Source organism: Apaloderma vittatum, unplaced genomic scaffold (genome assembly GCF_000703405.1).
Source record: "Apaloderma vittatum isolate BGI_N311 unplaced genomic scaffold, ASM70340v1 scaffold11018, whole genome shotgun sequence".
Classification (NCBI taxonomy): Eukaryota; Metazoa; Chordata; class Aves; order Trogoniformes; family Trogonidae; genus Apaloderma; species Apaloderma vittatum.
Window position 1 is genome coordinate 7,762 of NW_009731237.1, and position 25,714 is coordinate 33,475.

Sequence of the window (25,714 nt, forward strand, 5' to 3'; positions counted from 1 at the left end):
TCGTACTTGCAAGAAATGGATATATTGTAGTCAGTGATTTATAAATTCCACAACAGAAGAAAGAATTATGATGTTTTCCTGCATGATATATTTGGACAATACTTTTTAAGCATTTTTTTAAATATTATACTTAATGAAAATGTCAGAGCAATTCAATACCTGATCCACAGGCAATAGTATTCTCCCCACTGCCTTCAGTGGGCTCTTGATTAGGTCCTTATTTGCTAAGTAAACAACAGATAAAAGTTTGTCCCATGTACACAGTCACAGAAGTATTGTCCTACAAGTAAAATCATAAGTTCTTACTGGTAACGGATTCTGGAATCTGGTCAGGAGGAAAACGAGCTCTGACACCTGTGTCAGAGAAGTGAAGTTGCTTAGTGTCAAAGATCATGGAATCGTAGAATCATTAAGGTTGGAAAAGACCTCTAGGATCCTCAAGTCCAACCATCAACCCACCACCATGACCACTAAACCATGTCCTGATGTGCCATATCTACACTTGAACACTTATAGCTTCAACCACAAAGTGGTCACACTGTTTTTGGAGCCTAAATACTGTCCAAAGACAAGATCCTTGGGACAGCTGGGATAGCAGACAGAAACCCAGCTGTGCCTTGGGGAGGCCACCATGTGAAGCCTCACATACTGCATAGGATTTATGTGCATATGGGTTTCTTGGTCAAGGGATACTAGATGTGTTCAGCAATAGTCAGATTCTTGGTGCTTTCCAAACCACTGATGTTAAAAAAGCAAGTGTACTTATTTCCTGCTCTGCTTACCACATAAAGCCAAAGGAGGCTGAGTATCTCCTCAGCCCCAGCCAGCCTCAGCTAGTCCGCTCCTTCACCCAGAACACCTTCAACACCACCTGCTCGACCTGCTACATATTTTGAAAACATCAGAAAGGTCTTTGCTGTGTCTCTTATCAACAGATTAAGTGAACAGAACATTGGTGTGGGATTTAGCAGTACAACCTACTGCCATCTGAACTAATGTGTGCTTCAGTTAATGGTGTACTGCAGTGATGGGCGGGTTATTATGATGGTACTTGTTAAAGGGTGCTGTAAGAGACAGGTCTTATGGCATGCTTTTAGCATGTCTGATTTACCCTTGGAAAAGTCACCTGTTCTGTCTTTGAAACAAAGTTAAATGTTTCCCTTGGGTTCAGTTAGCCTGTAAATCTTTTGCTGGAAAAACTGTTTCTTGTTATGTGTAGTGCCTAGTGTGCTATAGATGCTTATAGTCTCAGTTACAAAAGTATTACAGATAGTAGTGCATGCTGATATTTATGAAAAGGGCCATTACTATTATCTTGCACAGAACAAAGAAGCTCTGATTTTTTTTTTATAGGCATATAGCTTTTTTTCTGACTCTTCATTGCAACCATCTTATTATTCTTTATAAGAACACCACAAAAGATTCTCTTATAATACATTTATATTAGCAGTAAGGGGAATAATACAAAGAATTTTGTTGATCCCATAGTACTTTCTATTTTGGGGTGAAAAATGGTAAGATGTGATAATAAAGACCAGACTTTGGTCTTCATCTAACTATATTTTTAATTTTTCATATATATGCATATAAACTTGCAGAAAACAGATATGGATTTATCTGCTCGTTTATCTAAATTCCAATCAAATGCTACTGCTACACTTCATTAAATCAAGGCACTTGGATATGCACTGTTTACAAATTGGAAAGAACATAAATAAAACAGACTGAATAAGGCTTAGACCTGTTGAGAACAAGAAAGCTTTCATGGGAATGCAGTTTATGATGAGGAGCTCTGGAGATGATGTTTCTTACAAACATTTTGTGTTAGATCAATGGGATTAAACAAGTATGACTATAAAATTCACATATGAAACTTTTGTTGAACACCTACATAGGCATTCTTTGATACTTTGTATAGCTCAAAACAGGCACATCAATGGCTACTGAAATAGCAGTAACTTCCTCAAATTGTCTATTAACGTAAACCTGGAAAGGCAATTTGAAGAAGTACATTTAAAATTTCTGTGCCTAAGTTAGTCTTCAAACGAGGACAGTATCTTCGGTGTGAGCACAGAGGAAGCGTTTGCACATACTTACGTGCAAACAGGGTTAGGAGAGAGATTGCAATGACAGTGCATCTCTGGCAAATCCTCTGAAATGTAATCTTTCCAATAAGTGAACATAAACCAGGGATGTTTCCTTTTATCCTCTTTACTTACTTCACAGTATAAAATTATTTTTAAAGTATTTGTTTGTTTGAATAGATCCCCTTAACTTAAATTTTTAATATCTCTTCAGTTTGTGATTTCTGATTACTCTGTGGTTACTATGTAAGAAAATGCCGAATGACTCCAAGACTTTACTATGGGCAACCTCCGGGGGCCTGAGTTTGGGATTTTCTGTGCAAAACTGCTGTAAAGAATTTCACTCTTCTTAGTGTAGATCACTGTCAAGAGATGAACAGGCCCAGAATGAGGGATCCTTCTTATCCTATTATAAAGGAGTTTTTCTGTTGTTGGTAAGTGGTAGGGTAGGTTATACAACAATCATTGACTGTCTCAGTAATTTCTAATCCCATGTTGAGAAACTAGGAAAAATTTAGGTCAAGTTCACACTTTCATCCATCTCTCCATTCTACCTCCCTTGAGAGACTGCACTGTTTAACAGTTCTGTCTTCAACAAGCCCATTTAATTCTTAAAACATTTCTTATCTGTACTAGTGGGGAAAGGGTGTTTTTTTTTTTTCTTATCATTTAACAGTAGACTAGTCATTTAGGTATCAAAATAAAGGCTGTATAGCAATTACTACTAGGAAGACTGACTTGCAATTATTGTTGAATTTTTTTTCTCATTTAGGGTTTGGTTTTGTTGTTCTTGAGATACAATAATGGTGCCAGCACAGTCTTGGAATATTTAAACACAGCAAGGTAATCTTTCACTGGCATTTGGGCTCGGCATCTCATTTGCTACTGCTGTTTATGTTTTAAATCTGTCCACTGGTAAGCACTGAACATTAGTCTGTGATGAAAACACGTCATCTGTGCAAGGACAGAGGATGGGAGGGGTAAGGAGCTGTTTGACGTACGTATACTGAATGATGTGTCAGGAATACTATAACATAATAGCCAGTCATACTCATGACAAAATAATTCTGTAATTGTTTTACTTATTCTAGCTGCTTGCTTTTGTTTGCTACCTGGACACATATACAAAGCTAGTATTTCTTGCAGATGAGCTATTTCTATTTCTATTTCTATTTCTATTTCTATTTCTATTTCTATTTCTATTTCTATTTCTATTTCTATTTCTATTTCTATTTCTATTTCTATTTCTATTTCTATTTCTATTTCTATTTCTATTTCTATTTCTATTTCTATTTCTATTTCTATTTCTATTTCTATTTCTATTTCTATTTCTATTTCTTTTGTTCTTCCATTAGCATTGCATCTTAATAATGTGATGTGTATGTTACATTGTCATATATTAAAAATGCTGTCTTCAAAGACCTTGGCAGTTAACAGATTGCATTGTGTTTTGAACGTGAAGGTATGCTGCTGCATTCCTAAACATGACAGTCTCATAGTTAATCTAGAGATCCATCATGATGCAGTCCTGGAGGGTACAGACTAGTCTAGTGTAGCCAAAACACCTCTGCAGAACTAAGCTGTGAATTACTCTGGTGTAATTCAGAAAATAGTTCAGTTTTCTGTTTCCCAGTTTCTCACTAATGACATAGGACTAGATGTGATGCCTGTGCAAATACCTTTCTTACTGCCACACCTGGAATCACGTAATTATGAATCACCTTTCATTAAGCTGTAGATATATTCACAGACTCGGATGGGAACTACTGGAAATGCTACCTACCTACCACCATCACCATCATCACCATCATCATTGATATCATCCTCACTATGTTTTATATATATTGTGCCTGGTTGGTGATTTATGAATTTTTAAAACAAGACATTACCTCAAGAACAATGAGAACACTTTACAACAGTTTAGATACAGTCTATAAGAACAGCACATCAGGGAAAGGACTGGCTTTCATCTGCCCTGATTTCAAATGTGTCCCCATCTTGCCATTGTCTTGAAACCACACATCTGAGCAATATATCTGTTTGCCTTCTCCTTGAACACCGAATTATTAGACACAGAGAAAGATAATTTGCGATTGGACTAGGTGATCTCCAGAGGTCCCTTTCAACCTCGACGAGAAAGACTTTTTACCAAGGCCTGTAGTGACAGGACAAGGGAAAATGATTTTAAATTGAAAGAAGGTAGATTTAGATTGTATATAAAGAAGTAATTTTTTATGAGGAAAGCGGTGAGGCACTGGAACAGGTTTCCCAGAGAAGTTGTGGAAGCCCCCTCCTTGGAAGTGTTCAAGGTCAGGTTGGATGGGACTTTGAGCAAGCTGTGGAGGTGTTCCTGCCCAAGGATGGTTGGAATTAGATGGTCTTTAAAGGCCTTTTCCAGTCCAAACCATCCTATGAGCCTAAGAATCTATTGCCCACATGTAACTTAGAAAAATGTATGTTAAAGAATTCTGCGTCCATGTAAACAAGAACATTTATTGTGTAATTCTAGAGAAAGTAGAATCTGTATTTCAGTATATTTGAGGTAGAGGAAGGATTTTAACAAATTTGCATATTAAAGTTATTATTTTTTCATAGTAAACTTTGGCAGCTATGGTTTATGAAATCACAGCTGAAGTCTCCTTGAAATCAAGACTTTTTAAAAGTTTATATTTTGATTTCCTGAAATGCTTCACAGATATGTTTTTTCTTATCACTAGGAATAACATGAAAACAGAACTTCCCCAGTGACTGATAGAAATCTGCATAAGCAAGTTGATGTGTGAAAATAAGGAAACTGTACTGATCTAAAAAAGCCAACCAAATACTGATGAGAAAACACTACACACACTGACCTCAAACTCCCAAATTTCTTTTTTCTCTCTCTGCCCCCCTGGGTTACTGAGCTGATATAAGATCCTTTTTCTGTCACAGGAAGGGAAATCTTTGGAGTAACTTGTAGTATAAGATTTTATGGTTATACTTTCAAATTTTAAAGGGGGTCCATCTAGCAGAAAAGAATGGTAAAAGAGGCAACATTTCAAAAGCACAAATATTTAATTATGCTTCTAGGGAAATCGTACCTTCCTTTTATCTTCTTTTTTTCCAATAAAACTTCCATACTTCTCTATGAAGTCATGCAATTTCTCTCTTGCAGTGTGACAGTGACCATTCCATCCACATATGTTACAATGGGAGTACCTGAAAACTGCAGGAAATGGAATGCCTGAAAATCTATTCTGGAAAGATGGAAAATGAAAAACTGGAAAAATCACATAGCTCTTGCCCTTTTCTTTCTGCTTTTCATTGATTCTAGTCAATTCTCACTGTCTTTTGGATAGCTGCTGACATAACTCATTTCTTCTTCCAATTAATTATAGTTGTTCTACCACCCACTGGTTTAGAGGCTGGGTGACTGCAAAGAAATTTAATATCAAACTTAGTATCAATCATGGGTTTATGTACTGTTAACTGCTTTCAATTGCATATCTAAAAGATGTGGATAAGCAGAATTCTTGGGGAAGCAACTGCAATTAATTATTTTATCCATACTTGTGATATGTTTCAAAGATAATTTCTTGTCAGGGAGCAGAAATTACTTAAAGCAAAGTCTTGTTTCCTTTTTCCTCATTAGCTAAAGTTAGCAATTCAGTATTTTAGTGTATGTGAACTCTCCTTAACCAACAGCGCATAATATTTTTTAGGAAGCGTGTAGAGTGATATGTTATTCTGCAAGATTTTAAGAATGAAGTTTTTAGCAGGAAACATTCCCAGTGGTTTTAGTTTGTGCAACTTTTTTTTCTCAGTCTTTAACTCTGAAGATAGAAGTCAATCTCCAGAGTCACTCTTGCCGATTTGCTGTTTGGGGTTCTTTTCCTTATCTGAAAGGAATTTTTATGAGTGTCACCTGTTCTGCGTGTACTCTCTTTGCAGATGTATGTTTACTTTTATAACACAATCAGTTAAACCTTGTAAGGTGAGCTGAGATCTTTTCAGATTTCAAAAGAAAATTCAAATAAATAAAAAACTCCAGGATAAGAGTGACAATGACAACCTTGAATCAATTCTCAAAAAAAAAAAAAGACAAAATAAGTTGAGACATGAAGTGTTAAAGTCCAAAATATTTTACAGTCAATTTTAAATTTATTTAAGCATTGAACCTGAATTGAGTTAACCAAGTTATAAAACCTATCTAACTTCAGAAATCATGTTCCTTGCCTACAGAGCTCCTTGCAGTTGAGTAAGGAGCTCCTAACAGCGTACCTCCAGTACAAATATAAGGAGATTTAGGTTCTCAGAAACAGATTTTCCCCAAGACCAGCTGGCTGAGTTCAGGACAGCCTATGGTAGCCTGTCCTGAGAGGAGCCTCTGATCTCATTCAGCTCTTCTACAGTTTTGGCACCTATGGATACCAGCCCTCACCCCCCAAAACACCACTGGCAGTAGCATTATCACAGTCACACAATGGTTGAGGTTGAAAGGGACCTCTGGAGATCACCTAGTCCAATCGCAAATTATCTTTCTCTGTGTCTAATAATTCGGTGTTCAAGGAGAAGGTAAACAGATATATTGCTTGGGTGTGTGGTTTCAAGACAATGGCAAGATGGGGACACATTTGAAATCAGGGCAGATGAAAGCCAGTCCTTTCCCTGATATGCTGCTCTAGATCCTGTCAACCAGCACATTTGAGAGACACAAACTCAATTTACTTTTCTATCTGAAGAGTTTTAAACCCATGTGTTCCAGAAGTAATCTTGATAAAGCATGCTGCGAGAGGGAGCAAATGAATTCTCATTCTTTCCTATGCTGATATTTGCACAGAGGAGTTGAAGGCTTGGAACAGGAAGAAAGCAAGTATTTCCCAAAACTGAAACTTTTTTCGGTTTTCTTATTGAAGTTACTGATTAACATCACCACTTCTGAAATAATGGAAGTGTTCTTATTTTTAAAGGAGTTTGTGTGGGACAAGTACTGTAAGAGTTAAAAAAATCACTATATATTATTTGCAGAAGTGATTTAATAAGAATAAGCACAAGCTCACCAAGGTAGTTGTATTTAGGTAGCTATCTGCCCCTTTAACAACCTGTATCCAAAACTATCACCCTCAGATACCCCACAGTCAGTCCCTTTGGAGATGTCTAAAAACTGTAACCCCTTATATTTTTTAATCCCTACAAACCTAAATCTCTTTTAGGATGTGTTCAGTATTGATAATGCTAGGAGGTTTGGCATCAACTTCATATCTGCTTGCCATCAGCATTTTCACATGAGATCATCTCCTACCTGACTTTCTTGCAGATCGGCATTTCCAGAATGTGCCGAATATACCAGGCAACACACCCCCAGGAATTTCTGAATATACTGACTCTCTGAGGAGAGTTTCTAATGCTCAGGCTAGAAGGACTTTCTCAGACAATTGTCAATGACGTTCCAGGGAGTAGAAGACACTAGGAGCAGAAAGACTCGAGTCCTTTATGTAGCAAAGGTCTCGCTATAGGATTGTGAACAGTCAGTGGCAGGAGGGCTGAACCCCAGGACTCCAGCCTCTCAAAGAGAAAGATCAGATATTTAAGCCAGAGGTTTTATTTCCTTCTGAGTGGCCCTTTCACTACAGGTTGGGCCCAAATACTTGCATTGTCAATAGAGGAATGATATTTTTGATCTCCCATTTTCCAGTTAAGAGAGGTGGAGATGAAACAAAGGAGAGAAATAAAACCTGATGAAGAATTCTAAAAATGGCCTTTCCATCAACTAGGTCATGCCTCCCATGCTGGCTTTATGAAAAATTGTCCTGCATTTAACCTATGCAGCTGTCTTCTTGGCTGAGTGGGATAGGAACAGCCTTGCTAGATTATTTTGAAAAAAACCAATTCATTTATAGAGAAATTCAATTTTGGAATGGCTAAAAATATTTGTCTTCAACATCAGAAAAGTCAGATCTAATGGATCTTTCATATCAATATTGTACTTGACTTGAAATTTAATCTATTAAAACATGAGAGAAGCTAAATGAAACAAAGTGCAAAAAAGTGTAGAAGTTAACTGCATCCCCCCCCTTTACAACTCTGCTTTAATTTCGTATAGCTCTAAGGTAGTATAAACAGCAGAGGTGCTCTGCATATGAACAACACTGACTATTGGCTAAAACACTTCCTGAAAAAGAAATTATTGTGGGTCTGCCTAGGACTGCCCTGACAGTCTGGACAGGAGGCTGAAGGCTCTGTCACAGCTCTCCTCTAGCCAGACGTTCCAGCATCTCAGTTTTCCATCAGAGGTACTCCAATGAAGCTGTTTGCATCAGAGGGAATTCAACTTTCAGAGAACTTCTCGAGACGCATTATAATATTGTGACCTGATGGAGAAAAACAAGATTTGTCCTCTCCATCATGCAGCTCAGCTGATACCCTCTAGAGGACAAACCCAATGAACTTGAAAATTGAGTTAGCTTGTTTCTCAGGAATTAATGTGACTGCTTGGCCTCCATCCAAATTCCATTTCACTGTTGATGTTTTTTCAATTTTTACATTTTTTTAATAACAGATCACAAATCAAAATAAAGAGTACTCTCCTTCCCATTCTTTAATTTTAATATTTAATATTAAGCTACGTAGGGTCCCAGTAAGTAGAAGTTTTTAAAAAAAATCATTAAAGTACTGCAATACCTGCCCCTTTTTATTCTCAACTATTTAAACTTCCTTAAGAGAAACTCAGTAATCCAAAAATCATTGAGTTAAATGCAGTGGTTCTATTGGTCTAGAAAGCTTGGAATCCTAACTAGTACTTACTCTCCTTAATATTTTGACCTAGCCACTATCTACTGTCTTTACTAGTACACACGTAGTCTATCATATGGAAAGGAAATGGCTCTACAAACTTCATGGAGAACAAAATGATTTCACAATGAACAATTCCTTCTTCCTGGCCTGGAAGATGTTAGCATACTCATTTGTAAATCTCTTCCCTGCTGGAAAGAGGGGTTGCTTCCAATTGCACAAGGGTTTTAGTGGTGATTTTAGACAACAGTTCCACACATGTTTTCCTTGGTGTTTCTGGTTTTTGAAGTGTTTCCAAATAATGCTCATAGTCAATATATATACTGAGCTTCATACGTTGTCTCTCTGGTTTTCTTTTCGGTAGATCAGCCTTTAAAAATGGCCTTTCAGCCTCCTGTTTCCATGATTCTGTGACTGTGGTTTTCCAAACATAGACTCTCTTTGCTTGACTAAGCTACTGGTGGTTGCAAAACTTCTTTCTGCACACAAGCCATAACCTGTCCAGGCATAGGGGCTGCAAAGGCAATGGAGGCAGGTGGTCCATTTACAGGTATCCAGTGCTCTGAGGGGTCACTCCATACTCAAGTACCTCTGGCTTCTTTTGCACGTTTTGGATTGTGGATTCTTTCAACAGATATGGCACTGTTGCCAAAAAAAATTATTAACTGTAAATTTATAAGAAGTCACCTGCAGGATTAGTACTGAGTTTGGCAGGACTATATTCAGAAACCCACCTATTCTGGGCCTACTCAAAGGGAACCTGGAGTCCGGGTGGAAGAAGTCGCCATTTTGCTATGGCAGCAGGTAACTTTGGGGCATTCAAAGATACTAACAGTATCTTTATTTCCCACCAGCTCCTCTAAAACCTCTTAGAATTCATCTGTGGCTCTCAGAGCAGCTCTGGCTTGATAGGTCCTATTTTCTGCCTTTGCACAATCTCTTAAAGGCTGCTTTCCAGAGACAATGGTGCTTCAAGATTTCCTGAATCTTATGCTTGATTCTACCATGCAAAAAAAGAGTGAAAGTAGTGATGTTACAATAATATGTCACTAAATTTTAAGCAACGAACATTTTGCACTGTATTTCTATTGGCATTTAAGCGTCAATGAAGAAAGATATTTGCAAGTATTTCCAGCTAATTCTGCAGTACTAGGTTAAGATGAGTTATCTTAGGAATGCTTTTAAGTACTCCTCATCACTAGCAGTAATTTCAAGATACAGGTCTTGAAAACAAAATAACAATAAAAACCCTTCTCTGTGAAAGTACTCTACACCATGACATAGACACAGTGTAGTTGAATTTGAAACATCCCTCATTTCATGGTGTTTTCGAACATAACATGAAATTATGCACCGCTTACATGTGAAATTGTCAACTTGCACTTTCCAATACGACCAAGCAAGGATTTTTGTAGGTACAATCCTCCTCTGTAGAAATGAACAGCTTTTTAGAGATCAGCCAGAGTAAAGTTTCCTTTCTGCCTCTAATCATAAATTATAACAAATTACCAGTATGGTATTTCCACTGAGTCCTTAATGCAGTACTTAGTGTTAGGCATATGGCTGAATATTGTGACTTGCTCGAGGAAATAAATAGCTCCAGTCTTATACTTAAGCTACATCTAAATATACACAAGTTTTATACACAAAGTTGTATGCAAAGTCAGGGTAAAGGAAACACCAGAGTATGTAGAACCAGGCTTCAGGGTGCATTACAGAGACGGTAAGGAATGATTATGCGAATATTTGCAACTGAGTGTCCCCTAACTCAGGGCCAGAGTCTGACTACAGTTAGGCTGCTCTAGGTCAAGAGGAAAACCTTTGGAATAGCTGGAATTTTTGCAAGCCAGTGCAGAAGCAGAATGAACTGGTATCATCTGCCCATAAATGCATATGATCAGATACATTAAAGAAAATGCAGGCAGCTGTGTACTATATGCCCTAACCCAGCAGTGGTAATGCCACATGGAAAGAAAGAAGGCAGATGAAAGAAACACAAACGGTTGTATTACAGCAAAGAAGAGGCTGAATGGCAACTTAACTAGGGATTAACATTTGCATTTGCAAGCAATATGTTGGTTGCATTTTCATTTGCAAGAAGTACCTCTGTTGTAACTGGATACTCTAACTACAAAGAAATGAGTGAGACAAAAGAGCAAATTATTCAAATCATTTAGATGGTATACATTATGCTTATCAGAAAGATAGCGTAACAAACATCCCATTTCTCTTTTTTGCTTGCAGAAAACTGCTCTTGATTTAAATTTTCTGTGTACACCCCAACTTTTTTATAATCATAGACAAGGAACAATCGTAGACAATAAACACTATGACTGATACCATCTTTTTGACAGAGTTTTGGCATACTACAAAAAGAAGCAAAATCTGAACAAGACATTGTAAGAAAATAGAGAAATAAACCAATGCCAAGGACAGAAAGGGATTATTGTCAAAGCTGTGTTTCCTACATGAATTGGTATTGTTTAGTAACATTAGTCATGTTTCTGTCCTGAAGAGATTCACTCTGATGTTCACGGGAGTTTATGAAAACTGAGAGTGCAACCACTGCTTCTCTTTTCCCCAGTTCCCTTGTTCTGGCACAGCATCCAGTTCCTGCAAATATAATGGGGATGGAGGCACGAAAAACGGCTGCTTCCTGGTCCAGGAGCTGCTGTTCATGTGCTGGTGTCCTTGGTCAGGGAGAGAAGAGAGCATACTTCCATCCCATCAGAAAATTAGGACTAATACCAGGTTTTCCCACTGTTTTGTGTTTACCAGTTTAATCAGATGTGGCCTGGCTTGTACATACAGAACCTGACTGAAGCCGATACAGAACCTGAGCCCACCGAAGTCCCTAGGAGCTGTGTGTGCTTCAGAACCAGGAATATCAGCTTATCCAAACCAAAGATATTAAAACATATAAAAAAGAGGGCTGAGAGTTTTGGGTTTGTTTTTTTTTTTTTGGATGAGAGTTTCATCTAAAGCACACTGTGGCAAGGTGGTCTTTTTTTCAGTAATCTTTGGACCAGACACTTAAAATATGGTCACAGGAATATCACTACCATATGACTGCTTCTTCACACCCTGCACTCAGTTGGAAGGTATTCAAGACAAGCCCAAATTTATACCAAAAATATTTGTCATGTGTTTCAGATAAGGTATAATAAACTTTGAACACAGCAGAATAGATTTTGCGTTCAACCTTTCCTTTTAAACTCACTTTTCTCCCTCCCTCTTCACTCTCACACCCCTGCACCCTCACATTTTATGTGACAGCATTGCTTTAGTACCTCCAGCACAATAGCCTCAGCCAGTGAAGCAAATACAAGCACCTTATGAGGTGTGACTAACTTTTGAGTGCAGCCTTTTCCTTTCGCTGCTGTTTATAGATGACATAGGAGCTCTTGTTGGCCCCGCAGCTCGCCTAATTGACTTAAAGCTGGTAGTGAGCAAGTGAAACAGAAGCATGGTATTCGTTAGCTTTTTGATCCCCTGCTTTGTGATCGGCACTGATACCGTTTTCTCTTGCCAGAATACTGACGACTTCGTGGATGCCAGTTCTCCGGGGGACATTGTTATTGGAGGCCTGTTTGCAGTTCACAGTGCAATGCTGCGTCCAGAAGAATATCCCATCAAACCAGTAATTCGGAATTGTGCTGGGTGAGTGATATTGGAAATTACGTATCTACATACCTATATATCTATATACCTATATATCTATATATCTATATATTTATATATCTATATATCCATATATCCATATATCTATATATCATCTATCTATATATCATCTATCTATATATAAATACGTATCTCAAAGAAGAGATCACTGACATCAGGCATGTAGCTCTTATATTAAGACCAATAAGATCTGGTTCTCTTGCATTTCTTAGTCTTTTAAAAGACCTTGGACATCACATAAATTGCACATAAATTAACACAGGATGACAAAGTATGGCGAAGTTACAGTAAAGTATACTGTGGCTGCCTGAGGAAGGGAATGAGTATTTGATCCTGTTTCAATCTTCATATATAATCAAATAGCCCTGGAGATTTGTGCTGAACAAGCATTTATTTTCCATGTAAATTCTAATTTGTTGCTCTGTGTCTGAAGTCTCCTACTGTGCAGTTGCTAATTTGTTGCTATATGCCTGAAGTCTCCTACTGTGCAGTTTTTCATTATTCATTATGAGTTTGCACCTACATGATTTGAACACAGACAGACTGCTCCATTTTACCTAAGCACATATTAAAGCATGCACTCCACCTCACAGGGCAGCTCAGCTGTAGTCTATGATAGCATCTTGCTGACTAGATTGTAATTATTATTATAATTACTGTAATTATTACACTCTGTATTGTAGTTTTGGCATTATGTTATAGGATATATATAAACATGATGTCGTGTATGCATTCAGGTTCAGACTGTGTATCAGAATATTTATTTTATTGGCTCCAAATCCTACTGTGCTTGAAACATCCATTTTTCTGGAAAGAATGTAAAGGAAACCTGGTGAAGAACTTCATTTTAAATATATAATAAAGCTCTCCTAAGCCCAGGAATTCCAAATACGCATTTTCTCTAATTCTAATGCAGGTCCAAATGCTCAAATTTTATCTGAATTTTACATGCAACTTAATCCCACACCTCAATCTAATAATCAGCTGGACATGCAGGCATCCATCTGGATTTATTTCAAAATTATGATCAAGTTGACAGTTTTGTTGACCGTTTTGTCCTCCATTATTTTTCTACAGAGTCATATATGGTCTCAGGTTCATGTAAAATTTAATTAACTTTTTAAGATTTTTAAATTTTTTAGAAGCTTGCCTGAGTGGAGGGTTGGTTGTATTGCAGATATTTTGTGCTAGCACAGTTCAGGTAAATCATCTGTTATAATATCCACTGGAGATAAGGGGAATAGCTATACTAATTTCATCACGTTTAGAGAGAATTTTGGGAACACTGATGCAACCACTAAAAGACTTCAACCTCTGAAACATTTTCTTCTGTTCTGAAATACTTAGTCCTTTCTTTTATCTGTTCCATATTTTTGATGAAAGTAAATACTTTTTTTTAAAAAAAAAATCTTACTGGGCAGATGGAGAAAATTGGAGTAGCTTCATTGACTTTGATGATTTCTGAAGGCAACAGTTGCAAGTTTTCATGTAACATGAAATTATTTTTGTGCCTTTTTTCAGAAAAGCATTTTTTTCAGATGTATTTTAAGTTTTGTGTTTATTTTCCTTACTCTCCCATCTAGGTGATACAAAAATATGTAGTTCCTAATATGTTGTGTACTAAAAACTAAGCAAATCACATAACGTATACTATCCACAGCTTCTTTGTCGTCAAATTCCAAGGGATATGCTTGAAGTGGACTTTGCTTCAGCCTCGTTCCCAGTAATGTGTTTCTAAACCAAAACTTCTGTGTTTCCTTGCAGCTTCGAAATCCAAATTTTTCTCCAGACACTTGCAATGATACATGCTATTGAGATGATCAACAACTCAACACTGTTACCTGGAGTTACTCTGGGCTATGAAATCTATGACACGTGTGCAGATGTTACAAAAGCCATGGTGTCTGCTCTGAAGTTTCTGGCCAAACACAATTCTTCCGAGGATGTTGTAGAGTTCAAGTGTAACTACTCAGACTATATCCCGAGAATTAAGGCAGTCACTGGAGCCAGCTACTCGGAGGTGTCGATGGCGGTTTCGAGGCTGTTGGCTTTGCAACTAATCCCACAGGTAGGCTTGAAGGAATTATTTCATTTTGGGCAGAGGGTCAAATTCACCATCCTTAGAATAAAGGCATGGCTCTGATCATAGGGATTGCAAAAGCCACACGTTTGTTACAGGGCAGGATTTGGCTCAACCTAAGGGCATCAGGAGGGCTGGGATTCAATTCCAAATGGAGAGCTTGATTCACTTGCCTAAAAGAAGCAGTAAGTAAGGGCTGGTTTATATGCTTGAGGCACATGTCTCTGAGAGCTATTTCAGGATGGTGTTGGGCTCTTGTGAGCCTAGCAGCAGCATTTGTCAGTCCTGTACCTTGGATGGCACCCAAAGACTTTGTTCAGGCAGTAAAGTTACACCCGCTGAGTCTAGTTTGGCCTGTGGTGAATATAACAATACACAATCCCAAGCTGAATAAAAAAAAAAAAGACCAGATCAAATTTGGCCAGAAATTTGAAAATTCTCTCCTGACTGAAAGAGATTAGATGTTGGAGTCCCTTATAACTATGGAAAGGGAAGTGAGGAAAAATGCTCTAAACCGCAGTTTTACTCCTGTTACTCTTGAAGCAGTTGTACAAGAGAAAGAATACAACTCTCTAGATACTTCCCAGAACACTCTTCTCTATTTCTGAGCTCTCTAGGACTAGTATAGTCCCACATGTGCACTTAGGCTGATGCTTACATTTCTAGTTTCACCATTGTAAGAGATGAGGTCAAGGCCAGGACCAACAAGGCAAAAGGAGATCTGCTTCCACACCATCCTGTGCTGCACTTTGGGTTTGGCAATTTGGCATAAATTGCATCACTGCAAAGTAGCAACATAGAAACCAAACACATGGAAAAGACATAAAATCTGAACTAAACATAACTTCTAATTGAATCTTTTCCTCTGTAATGGTAAAGTAATTATGGCCTCCAGCTGCACCATAGGGGCTTTAGTAATTATGAAAATTAAAAAGCCTCAGAATCTGATCATAATCAAAAGGCAAGTCATGATACAAATCTGCATTGGGGTTGAAAAGGTTACCCAGTTTTCTCATCAGTAGCATCTGTAATCTTTTGACATCAGTAGGATTTGGTATCCTCTCCAAAGAGGTGACTCACTTTGGAAAGGATGGATTTATTTTTTAAGAACTGTCAAGCAACACAGGACATATAAGTGTAGAGGAAAAAGCTTCTACAAATAAATAGAAAAGGATTAAAACTAGAGAGATTTAAATAACATTTCTGTATATATTTTTTTTAGCCACATGCACAAGGAAAAGATTATAATTTTTTTATATGAAAGGATTACGGTATTCTGTAGTATTGGTTACTGTTTGCTTTTCTGGAAGGTACTTCTAACAGACTTAATAATCCTTTTACAAATAATAATTAAATCTTGGAGAGAAAATATGCATGTGGGTGAACCTTAACAACATACTCTGTGATAGAAAAATACTGTGAAAGGTAACGGTGCTAACAATTTGAATAACTCAAACAATAGTTAATGCTTCTAATGTTTTAAATGTTGTTTTGAATAGCATATTGGTGGTATTTGAGCACAGTAAAACAAAAACCCTTATACCAGCATAAGTGTCACATCCATTTTGAAAGGTTTTATTCTCCCCCTTCACTGAAGAAATGACGTAGACGAGCATGAAAACAGTGGAACTGTTACGGGTGTGCGTCTGCATCCTATGAGTGGGGTGGGGTGAAGAAACCTGCCTCGTTTGGCTGCACCTTGTTGATGCTCCCACACAGGAGGAGAGAGCCTGGGTCAGGCTGGATGAAAGAGCAATCATAGCAGCATTGGATCTCTTGGTGTCCTTTGGAGGAGACCACCTCGATAACTGAATTGTTCACTCTTCCTAGGTCAGTCCTGCATCATCAGCTGAAATCCTCAGTGACAAAATCCGGTTTCCTTCTTTCTTCAGGACTATCCCCAGCGATTTTCATCAGACAAGAGCAATGGCTCACTTGATCTGTGAGTCTGGGTGGAACTGGATTGGTGTAATAGCCACTGATGATGACAACGGGCGGTTCGCTCTGGAGAGCTTTGGGGTCCAGGCCATGGCAAACAACGTTTGCATAGCTTTTAAAGAAATGTTGCCTGCCTATCTCTCGGACAACACCTTTCACACCAAAGTTGATCATGCAATTGAGAAGATTGTCAATGAAACCAAAGTAAATGTTATTGTTGTCTTTATGAGACAGTTCCACGTGCTCAAACTATTTAAGAAGGCAATTGAGAGGAACGTAAATAAAATCTGGATTGCAAGTGATAACTGGTCAGCTGCATTCAAAATCAGTACAATTCCCAGTATCAGACAGCTGGGAACTGTTGTGGGATTTGGATTTAAAAGTGGAAACATCTCCACATTCCAAGACTATCTGAGAAACCTTCATGGAAAGCCCACTGACAACAACAAGTTTTTACGTGAATATATTATGCTTTTGTCAGTGTGTGCACACCTGGAATATCATGATTTTCAAATGTGCATTTCAAACCAGTCCCAGGATGATCTATTGCAAAATGTTGAGAATAAACGTCAGATCTGGAGAGATGATTTTCTGAATGCTAACATTGAACCAGGATTCATCCATGGTACTATACTTGCAGTCTATGCCATTGCTCATGCCATTAAAGGGAAATGCAAAGACAGAAACTGCAAGGATCCCTCTGCCTTCATGCCCTGGGAGGTATGGTGTTGTTTCTTGCAGGTCTCATTCTCTTCGTATAGCTTCCATCTTATTTTTGCTCCCACATCACTGGATTTACTACCTTGGTTCTTTTTCTTATTCCTATTTCTGCTTTTTCTTCACCAACTGAAATTAGAGACTATGTGCTAGAGGAGCAGTATCCAACTACTGTAATGATGAGAACAGTTTTTTCTCCCCTTTTCTGGCCCATGTAGATGCAGAGGGTCCTGCTGTTAAGCCATGGCTGTATTCTGCTGTAGATAGGAAATGAATATTTCATGTCACATACAGGTAGCTAACTGACGGTGAGTAACTGCATACCCACCATCTCCTCCTTCATGAGTACAATAGCAATAGCTACGAATGCATGATCCCATAGGTGCAGAAGGGATCTTTAGCTGCTGGGCTTCATTAGTTACCCTAACGCTTCCCCCATCACCTTCAAAGAGCACACAGAGTGGGCACCAGCTTGAATGAAGGCTTCAGCTCCTTGCTGGAATGTCTTACTAGGTACACGTGGGATAGAATAAAATATATAGTCAATCTACAGTTGACTTATCTGCTATTCAGCTACTAGTGGTTGGTCCTGTTGCTGCAAACCACTGTAATACACAGCAACAAGTGCTCTTGAGAGATGGGGATGTTGCAGAACAGGAGCATTCACCAAAGAGTTTCAGTCTTCCTCTTTTTCCCTCTCAACATTGTCTCTGTTTTGTCTAAATTCAGGTATTTTCCTCTGTGATTAATCCTGGCTTAAAAATGAAAATGCAACAGACATTTCCCCTGTCTGATCTTGATTTATACTGAAGTGATTGGTGGGAAAATTAGACACAATTTTAAAAATGGGTGAGGTGCTTGTTATCAAATTCTACTAGGTGGAAAAAATAGAAGAAAAAATCAGACAAGTAAAGCTGACCTGACCTTTTACCCAATAACCTGCTTGGGAGTATTCACTTTTACACACTTTTACTCACAGGATTAAACAAAAGTTCATTTAAAAGTCAAACAGCCACTGAAGCACTCTGATTTGCTCTGACCTCTTATCCTAGGTCAGGGCAGGTCAAACCAAGATAGAAGATTTGGAAAAAAAAAAAAAAAAGAAACAACCACTTACAATCAGAATCTTACATGAATTTAAAAACACAAATGGGACAAATTCAGGACTGGTCTGCAGGGGAAACAATTTTAAGGAGCTGCATTTACCTCATTGCTGAATTAAAACCCAAACTACCCACAATAAAAGCCCTGTTAAGAGGCTGAGAACTCATTAAGAATACTGAAATAGATGGTTATTTCCCCCTGTGCAGTATTCATAATACATTTACTGTACACTAAATTTAAACCCACTAGAAATGGATATATATACATAAAGCCTAGGATGCAACTAATCCGTATCATACATCTCCACACACAGAGAATCGGCAGTCATTGGTATTACAGACTTTGCAAAAATAACCATTAGTTACATCAAAATGCTGCTAATTATTAGCCCCTTCTGTCTGAAGCTCACGATGTATTCAAGAAGCTCTGTTGTTGGTATAGTGTTGGAGAAACTGGAAAAGTGGAGAAGAGTGAGATTAAATGATTAGCCTGAGTATATACAACCAAAAAAATCTTATTCAGTCCCACACAACTATGCAACATCCAACTCCAATACAATATTGGTTAAAAGCACACTTGAATTCTTCATAAATTGATAGAGGTGCTGGGAGCATATATGAACTCTCAAAAAATTACATGTTATACATTAAAAAATGTCATATAGATATTCACCAAAGCATACTGAAGAAATACACTTGTCAGTGTGTTCATTAAATGTTACAGATATCACAGACCATGTAAGAGCATGCTTTTCAAAGGGCAGTTAAATTCAGCCTTTCACCAAAACGTGAGGGGTTTTTTTCTGTTAATTAATCCCTGTTGCCAAAAATTGTTAGGTTGCAAAGGGGTAAAACCTTTGCTTCATTTAAGAGGCATGGTAGTTAATTAAAATCCTTCTATGGTCTCCTCAGGGACTGGGGGTGGGTTATATGTGCTTCAACACATCCTTCTCTAGATTCACACAGAACTTTTTGATCTGGCTCTTTGTGATAAGGGAAACAGACATGTCCCCCAGCAGAATGCAGTGGGTTGCAGTATAAAGGTGGATGGTTGCCTTATCAAAGCATCCCTCTTTTGCTGTTTCCTATGATCTACCAAATACGGCCTTGCTGTTTATTGCCACTGTGTCATTGATCACTCCATCTGAGGAAACTGACGTGTTTTGGTCATTTAACAATTCTGAGTGTCACCTTGCAATATGCAAGATCAGTCAGAGTCAGAGCGGAAAACAGTGTTAGAGATTTCCAGAGCTGCTGGAGGAGGCTACTCTGGAAGAAAATGATGCCCAGATCAAAATTGGTGACAGTAAAGTACCAACAGGAGCATCACTCATGGTTGTTCTTTACAAGAAAGGGAATTCCAAAAAGCCATTAGTTTTTGAAAGCAAAGATCTTTTTTGTACCAAAATTTCCAAGGCTGGAAAAAATACTAACATGAGTTATTTGTACACACTGCATAGAGTTAAGAAATTATAGGCTTTTTATTAACAGATTTTTAGGCTCAGCAGGATTGTCTGAATAATGTAATTCTGTATCAGACATCAAATCAAACAGTCATAAAGATGATTTTAAGATTTCTTTTACTCCTAAAAAAGCAACATTTTTTAACTTGATATTATTTTGCAGATGTTAAACTATTGATTTTATCACACTGACATGATACTGAGGTATGTTATTGTTATTATACTTACATTCAGCTGCTTGAGGAACTTAAAAAAGTTACAATCATTGACGACAATAAAGAAATCAAGTTCGACTCCAACGGCGATATGAGCATCAATTACGACGTACTTCTTTGGAAAGAAATTGATGGCCATGTAGAAATCACCACTATGGCAGAATACGACCCAGAGAAAGGTGGCTTCATCTTTGAGGATGAAGAGAAAAAAAAAGAATTTCTGGATTTGAAGGTAACTTTTAATTTGTTGACATAACATGTGAAATTCTTTTCATATGTTTACTTTCCTGTCCAGTATTTGTAACTGAAGTATGCACCAGCTAGAAATCTCTCTTGTGGTTTCATATTCTCCTTCTAGAGCAAAGAACCCTCTCTGGGTATATTTGACCACTTTCATGCACTTTGAGAAGCATGTTAACATGTAAGCAGGCTCAGTGATTTTGAAACTGAGTTATTTCTCCAGAATGACATGAGAAGTTATACGTGTCCTAAGGATGTTACTCCAAACAAAATCTTGAATCTTACCACCACCATTTATTTTGTACACGAAGACTCATATCTGTTAACTTTACTGTTTAAAAAAGTAAATAAAGTTTTGTTGATTATTTTCTCCTGTTAGAACTGGGGTCAGCATGACTACAGGAGTCTGAGAAAGGTAGTACCTCCTGGAACCCCAGCACTAGTGTAGATGGGACTAATGGGTGGCCCTGTCCAGTTCCAGCTGGATAATCTATCGCCACAGTCTGTGCACAGGCGGAGGTCTTAGTTCTTTGTGCAGCTCTGTGCTGCAAAGTATTAACCACTAAGAGGACAGGGAGTGGCTGCCTAAGAGGTGAGCTGAGTCTGAGTCTCAGCATGTGGATTCAGCTGAGAGAAAAGGCTGAGGACAGAAGAAAACCTCAAATCTTGTCCCTCTTTGTGGTGCTGGGAAGGAAATGTCAACACCTCCTTGGGAAGGAGAAGAAATAGCCATGCCTCTCAGGACTGCTTCTCCAGTTTTGTCTTTGGAAGGAGGACCTGAACTCAGACCTTGGGAGTACATCCTGACCACATACCTCAGAGTGGTGTTTCATGACTCAGGGTCAGGAACATCAGAGGTGCAGTGCAGAGCACCCACTGAGGTGTCTCCCCCAAGTTGAGGTGCCTCACCTGGGCCTGGAGCAGCTGAGCAGGGTTTCAAGATCTCATTTGTGAAGCAGTGCACTCAAATCCCCCATTAGATGCTTCTGGGCTTTGTTTGGAGCTGATCCTCAGCAGTCTAAATTCCAGCTTCAGAGTTGGATGAGACACTTTTGATCTGGTTTTTAAAAGTCCACACAATTCCACTGGTTGGCATTCAGGGCCAAAACATAAAATTATCAGGTAGATAATATCCCGTCCTGTCACTTGTTGACAATGTGGAGAAAGTCCAAGAAACATGGGCCTGTGATGCCTTTTTCAGCATCATTTTCAGATTCCCTTAAAATATATTAGGTACAAAAATAAAGTGCAAATTTCAGATTTACTGGAGATATTACTAATTAGCTGTGCACAAGCTGAATTTTTTTGTTGTTGCTCTCTACACACTGCAGAAGATTCAGTCAACATGTTCCCAGCACTGCAGGCCAGGACAGATGAAAAAGGTTACAGAAAGCCCACACACATGCTGCTATGAGTGTGTTTACTGCCCAGAAAACCATTACAGCAATCAAACAGGTAAGGAATTGTGATCTAAATAAAGGTTTATTTAGACATCAATATAATTGTTTTGTTTGGGTATAATGTGCCTTGGCAACCTTGAGTATAACTTTGGAATGGGATTAAATATTTGTTTACGCTCAGTTTCCCATATATGAGCATTCAGCCTATAAAACTTGGTTTAAATGCTTTTTAGAAGACCAAACCTAAAGCAATTACATTTTTCTGCTGAGTAGCAGTTGGGACTGAAAGTCTGGATCATTTATCAGTGAGCCAGATTCTCATTAAAACAAAGGCTTGTTTCCCTGTCTTTCTGCAGTACACCCAGTCCAATAAGGAAGAAATTATTTACTGTGAGTGTGGTGGTTGGAACAGGTTGCCCAGAGAAGTTGTGGCTGCCCCCTCCCTGGAAGTGTTCAAGACCAGGCTGGATGGGGCTCTCAGCAACCTGGTCTAGTGAGAGGTGTCCCTGCCCATGGCAGGGGGGATGGAACTAGATGATCTTTAAGGTCCCTTCCAACTCACACCATTTTCTAAGTCTATAAAGTTCAAGGTTACATATTTTCTTACCTGCATATTTTTGTCTTACCAGGGAATATGCAAAGTTTGATATAACTGTACAGTAATATTTTCTGATATCTAGTCTGGCTTATACTTTACCACTGGTTCATTTATAGGTTTGAGTAAAATTTTTTGAAGGGGAAAATTAAACATGGAGGAAAGAGATGGAAGTAAGAAAACTGGGGTACAGTGTACTTTCGATATCCTGAAAGCAGAAGGAGTTTAAATTTTATTTTTTAATTCAAATAATTGTGAAATTTCTCTGTGTCAGAGGATAGGAATTTTGAAACAGAAGCAACCTTCCCATGCATAATTTAAAGCAACGTTTATTCATGCTGTTGTATTTCAAAAGCTGCCTGTAAAGAGAAAGCTGTTTGGTCTTTTTCTTGTCAAAATAGGAAAACGACAGAAACATAGTTCCAATTTCTGTAAGATAATTGACTCAACCTCAAGTCATGGTTCAGGTTTCAGTTAAAGTTTGCCAGTCCAGAGCTCTGGCCAGGTCCCGTATCACCGATCAGCGATGACTGAGGCAATTTTAGGACTCTGGTCATTCTCCCTGCCTCTCCCTGACCCTGGCTGCAGGCAGCCTCCGCTCCCAGCTGGCCAGTGTCGATCCTTTGCTCCTTCTGCCGATGGCACCACTGCCACAGCTGCCACCACTGCCACAGGTGCCACTGATGTCACAGATGCCACCGCAGCCCTGCAGCTCCTCCGCCTGGACGGCGACAGCAGTAGTAGGAAGCAATCACCTCTGTCTATTGCCCTCAGAATCCCTTCCCGCAGTGCTCCTGCAACTCAAGCCTCCCTAACCCACTTCACAGTTTATTTACTTGGGGGTTTTCAAGTTTCCTTCCTCTTTTCTGCTTTCAGATGTGGATTACTGCTACCGGTGTAACAATAAAACATACTGGGCTCCTGTCAACAGCACCACGTGCTACAGAAAGACAATCCATTTCCTCACCTGGACTGACTGGTTTGCCATATTCCTCCTCCTCCTCTCCGCTTTTGGGGTTGTGCTGGTTTTGTTGATCGGCGTAATCTTCACTAAAAATGTGAACACGCCGGTTGTAAAGGCGTCTGGAGGTCTAACTGTCTGCTATATTATTCTCTTCAGCCACTTCTTAATCTTTTTAAGCACCATCTTCTTCATAGATGAACCCACAGAATTCAAGTGTAAAACTAGGCAAGCCCTCTTTGGCATAAGTTTTGCACTCTGCATTTCGTGTATTTTAATAAAATCACTAAAAATTTTACTAGCCTTCAGCTTTGATCCCAAGCTGCAGAATTTTCTGAAATGCGTGTATAAACCTGTTCCCACTGTGGTCATCTGCACCGGAATTCAAGTTATCATTTGCACCTTCTGGCTAATATTTAGGACACCCTTTGTAGAGCAAAATTTCTCAATCCCAAGAACAATAATTCTGGAGTGCAATGAGGGCTCTATTGTGGCTTTTGGGATTATGCTGAGCTACATCGCTGCCCTAGCCTTCATTTGCTTCATATTTGCCTTTAAAGGTAGGAAGTTGCCAGAGAACTACAATGAAGCTAAATTCATCACCTTTGGCATGCTAATTTACTTTATATCATGGGTTGTATTTATCCCTGTCTATGCAACTACCTTTGGCAAATACCTGCCTGCAGTGGAAATCATCGTTGTTTTAATATCCAATTATGGGATCCTCTGCTGCACTTTTCTTCCAAAGTGCTATATCATCATTTACAAGCAAGAAACAAACACAAAATCTGCCTTTCTCAAAATGATTTACACATATTCCACCAAAAGCGCAGGCAGCGTTGCTGGTAGTCAAATTTATTTGGATTCAAAGTCTTCCAGCTCCCGAGCTACCGTCTCAGACTTGTGTAAATCTGAGAAAAACTCTGTGAATGGAAACTGCCATTTCCAAGAGCCCGGGCAGAGACTAACAAAAGGGAAAGGTCTTCCCAAAAATACTGCAGGGACTATGGTCAGGAAAAGAGTCTCCAGCATATGACTGGGCAATGTTAAAGTACTAGAAGATGAAAAGTCGCCTCAGGGAGGTGTTTCTTTTTCAGGCCTCTTTCCTTTTGGCATTCCCAAAAAGAGATGGCCACACAAAATGCCTTCTTCTCTGGTACTTAAGCAGTTGTCCATTAGCAGATCTGCAAGGCTCTCCTTGCTCACAGAGTCCAGCGCCTGCCCCTGCAAGCACCACGAAGTGCAGGTTCCCTCAGCAGCTCCTGCCCTTCCCCAGCCCGCTCACGTGGGCCTGTGGGAACCTCTCCCGACATCTCAATTCCCCAAGCGAGGCAGAAGCATCAGGAAATTATTGTTTCTCACTGACACATAGGTGGGAATATATGGGTTTACCCCACTTTTTTTGTGTCTTTGATGCTCAGTGGATTAAATAGCTCTTCTTCTCACCTGGCTCTGTTTTACAGATGAAAAAGAACCCTCTCCTAGACTTTGTTTGCTGTGATAAACAAGTTCAGTCCTTTAGTCTCCAGTTTTAAGATAAGATGTCCATTCTCCTGAACATCCCAAAGTAACTCTTTTCATCTGATATCAGTGAATTATTATTTTTTTTTTACTCTCCAAAACAGCACACCTTATTCCAGATAAGTGCTGCAGTAACTTTTAAAGTTCCTATGTTTACCAATATGATAATGAACTAGGGACAGCTCTATACAAAAAATAAAGACTTTCTTTGCAGCTCTGTGGTTACACATATGTTTATCTACTTTTCTCCCCATATTAGAAGAAATGCACCTCATCTAATGCATCAGGAGAGAGGACTCACTATATTTGTCCCCAGTTACCTGCTTAGTTCAAGAGGTAGTCTCGATGTGTAATGTCAAAACTTACAAACACTAATTGATTCCTCTCATCAGTCTAAATAATGTAATGACCAGAATCAGCGTAAATGCATCCCGGGTGCTTTAGCTTTCTTGACACATATTTTAAAAATCTGATTTTCAACAAGGAAATTACAAGGGACCATGCCAACACATAGAAGTAGCACAAGAATGAACTGACATGAGCTGCACTGGATGAGTCTCTGCTCTGTAGCTCCACGAATCTGTGCCATGACTTCTGTACGAGAGGCAAAAGGCACATTCAGAGAAGGATGTTCTGTTGAGACAATGGTACTGTAAAGCTACAATGTTACCGTGGAGCTTTTTCAAATCCTAAACAGCAGAACTATGTTGCCAGTCCAGGACTGTGCAGAATATTTTTCCATGTTCATAAAGCCTGTAGTCTGGACCATAGAAACGTCTATGTTATGTTACTGTGAAACAATACTAACTTTGAGTTTTGTCTGTTCTTCTGTTTAGATCTGGAATAACTAAATGCTGCAGCAGTCCAGAATAAAATTCAGTAGATTTGGTGTTATACAAGCATATTGTATTATTATTATGTACAATATATCTATTTTCTGTCAGT

At 38.7% G+C, this 25,714-nt stretch overlaps 1 protein-coding gene across 1 annotated transcript; it reads left to right on the plus strand.

Moving 5' to 3' along the window:
• Positions 1 to 12,321: 12,321 nt before the first annotated feature.
• GPRC6A (G protein-coupled receptor, class C, group 6, member A) lies at positions 12,322 to 24,284 on the plus strand. The gene is made up of 6 exons (XM_009875119.1): positions 12,322 to 12,515; positions 14,301 to 14,604; positions 16,447 to 17,274; positions 20,072 to 20,284; positions 21,624 to 21,747; positions 23,164 to 24,284. The coding sequence occupies exons 1-6, from the start codon at positions 12,322 to 12,324 to the stop codon at positions 24,282 to 24,284; spliced, it is 2,784 nt and encodes a 927-aa protein (XP_009873421.1).
• Positions 24,285 to 25,714: the final 1,430 nt, after the last annotated feature.

What these genes read in the sequence shown, in the direction of transcription:
- GPRC6A (XM_009875119.1), top strand. Translation starts at nt 12,322, where the DNA reads ATGGTATTCGTTAGCTTTTTGATCCCCTGCTTTGTGATCGGCACTGAT. An exon ending in CTTTGCAACTAATCCCACAG is followed by an intron (nt 14,605 to 16,446) that starts GTAGGCTTGAAG and finishes CACTCTTCCTAG; the next exon opens with GTCAGTCCTGCATCATCAGC. An exon ending in CTGCCTTCATGCCCTGGGAG is followed by an intron (nt 17,275 to 20,071) that starts GTATGGTGTTGT and finishes ACTTACATTCAG; the next exon opens with CTGCTTGAGGAACTTAAAAA.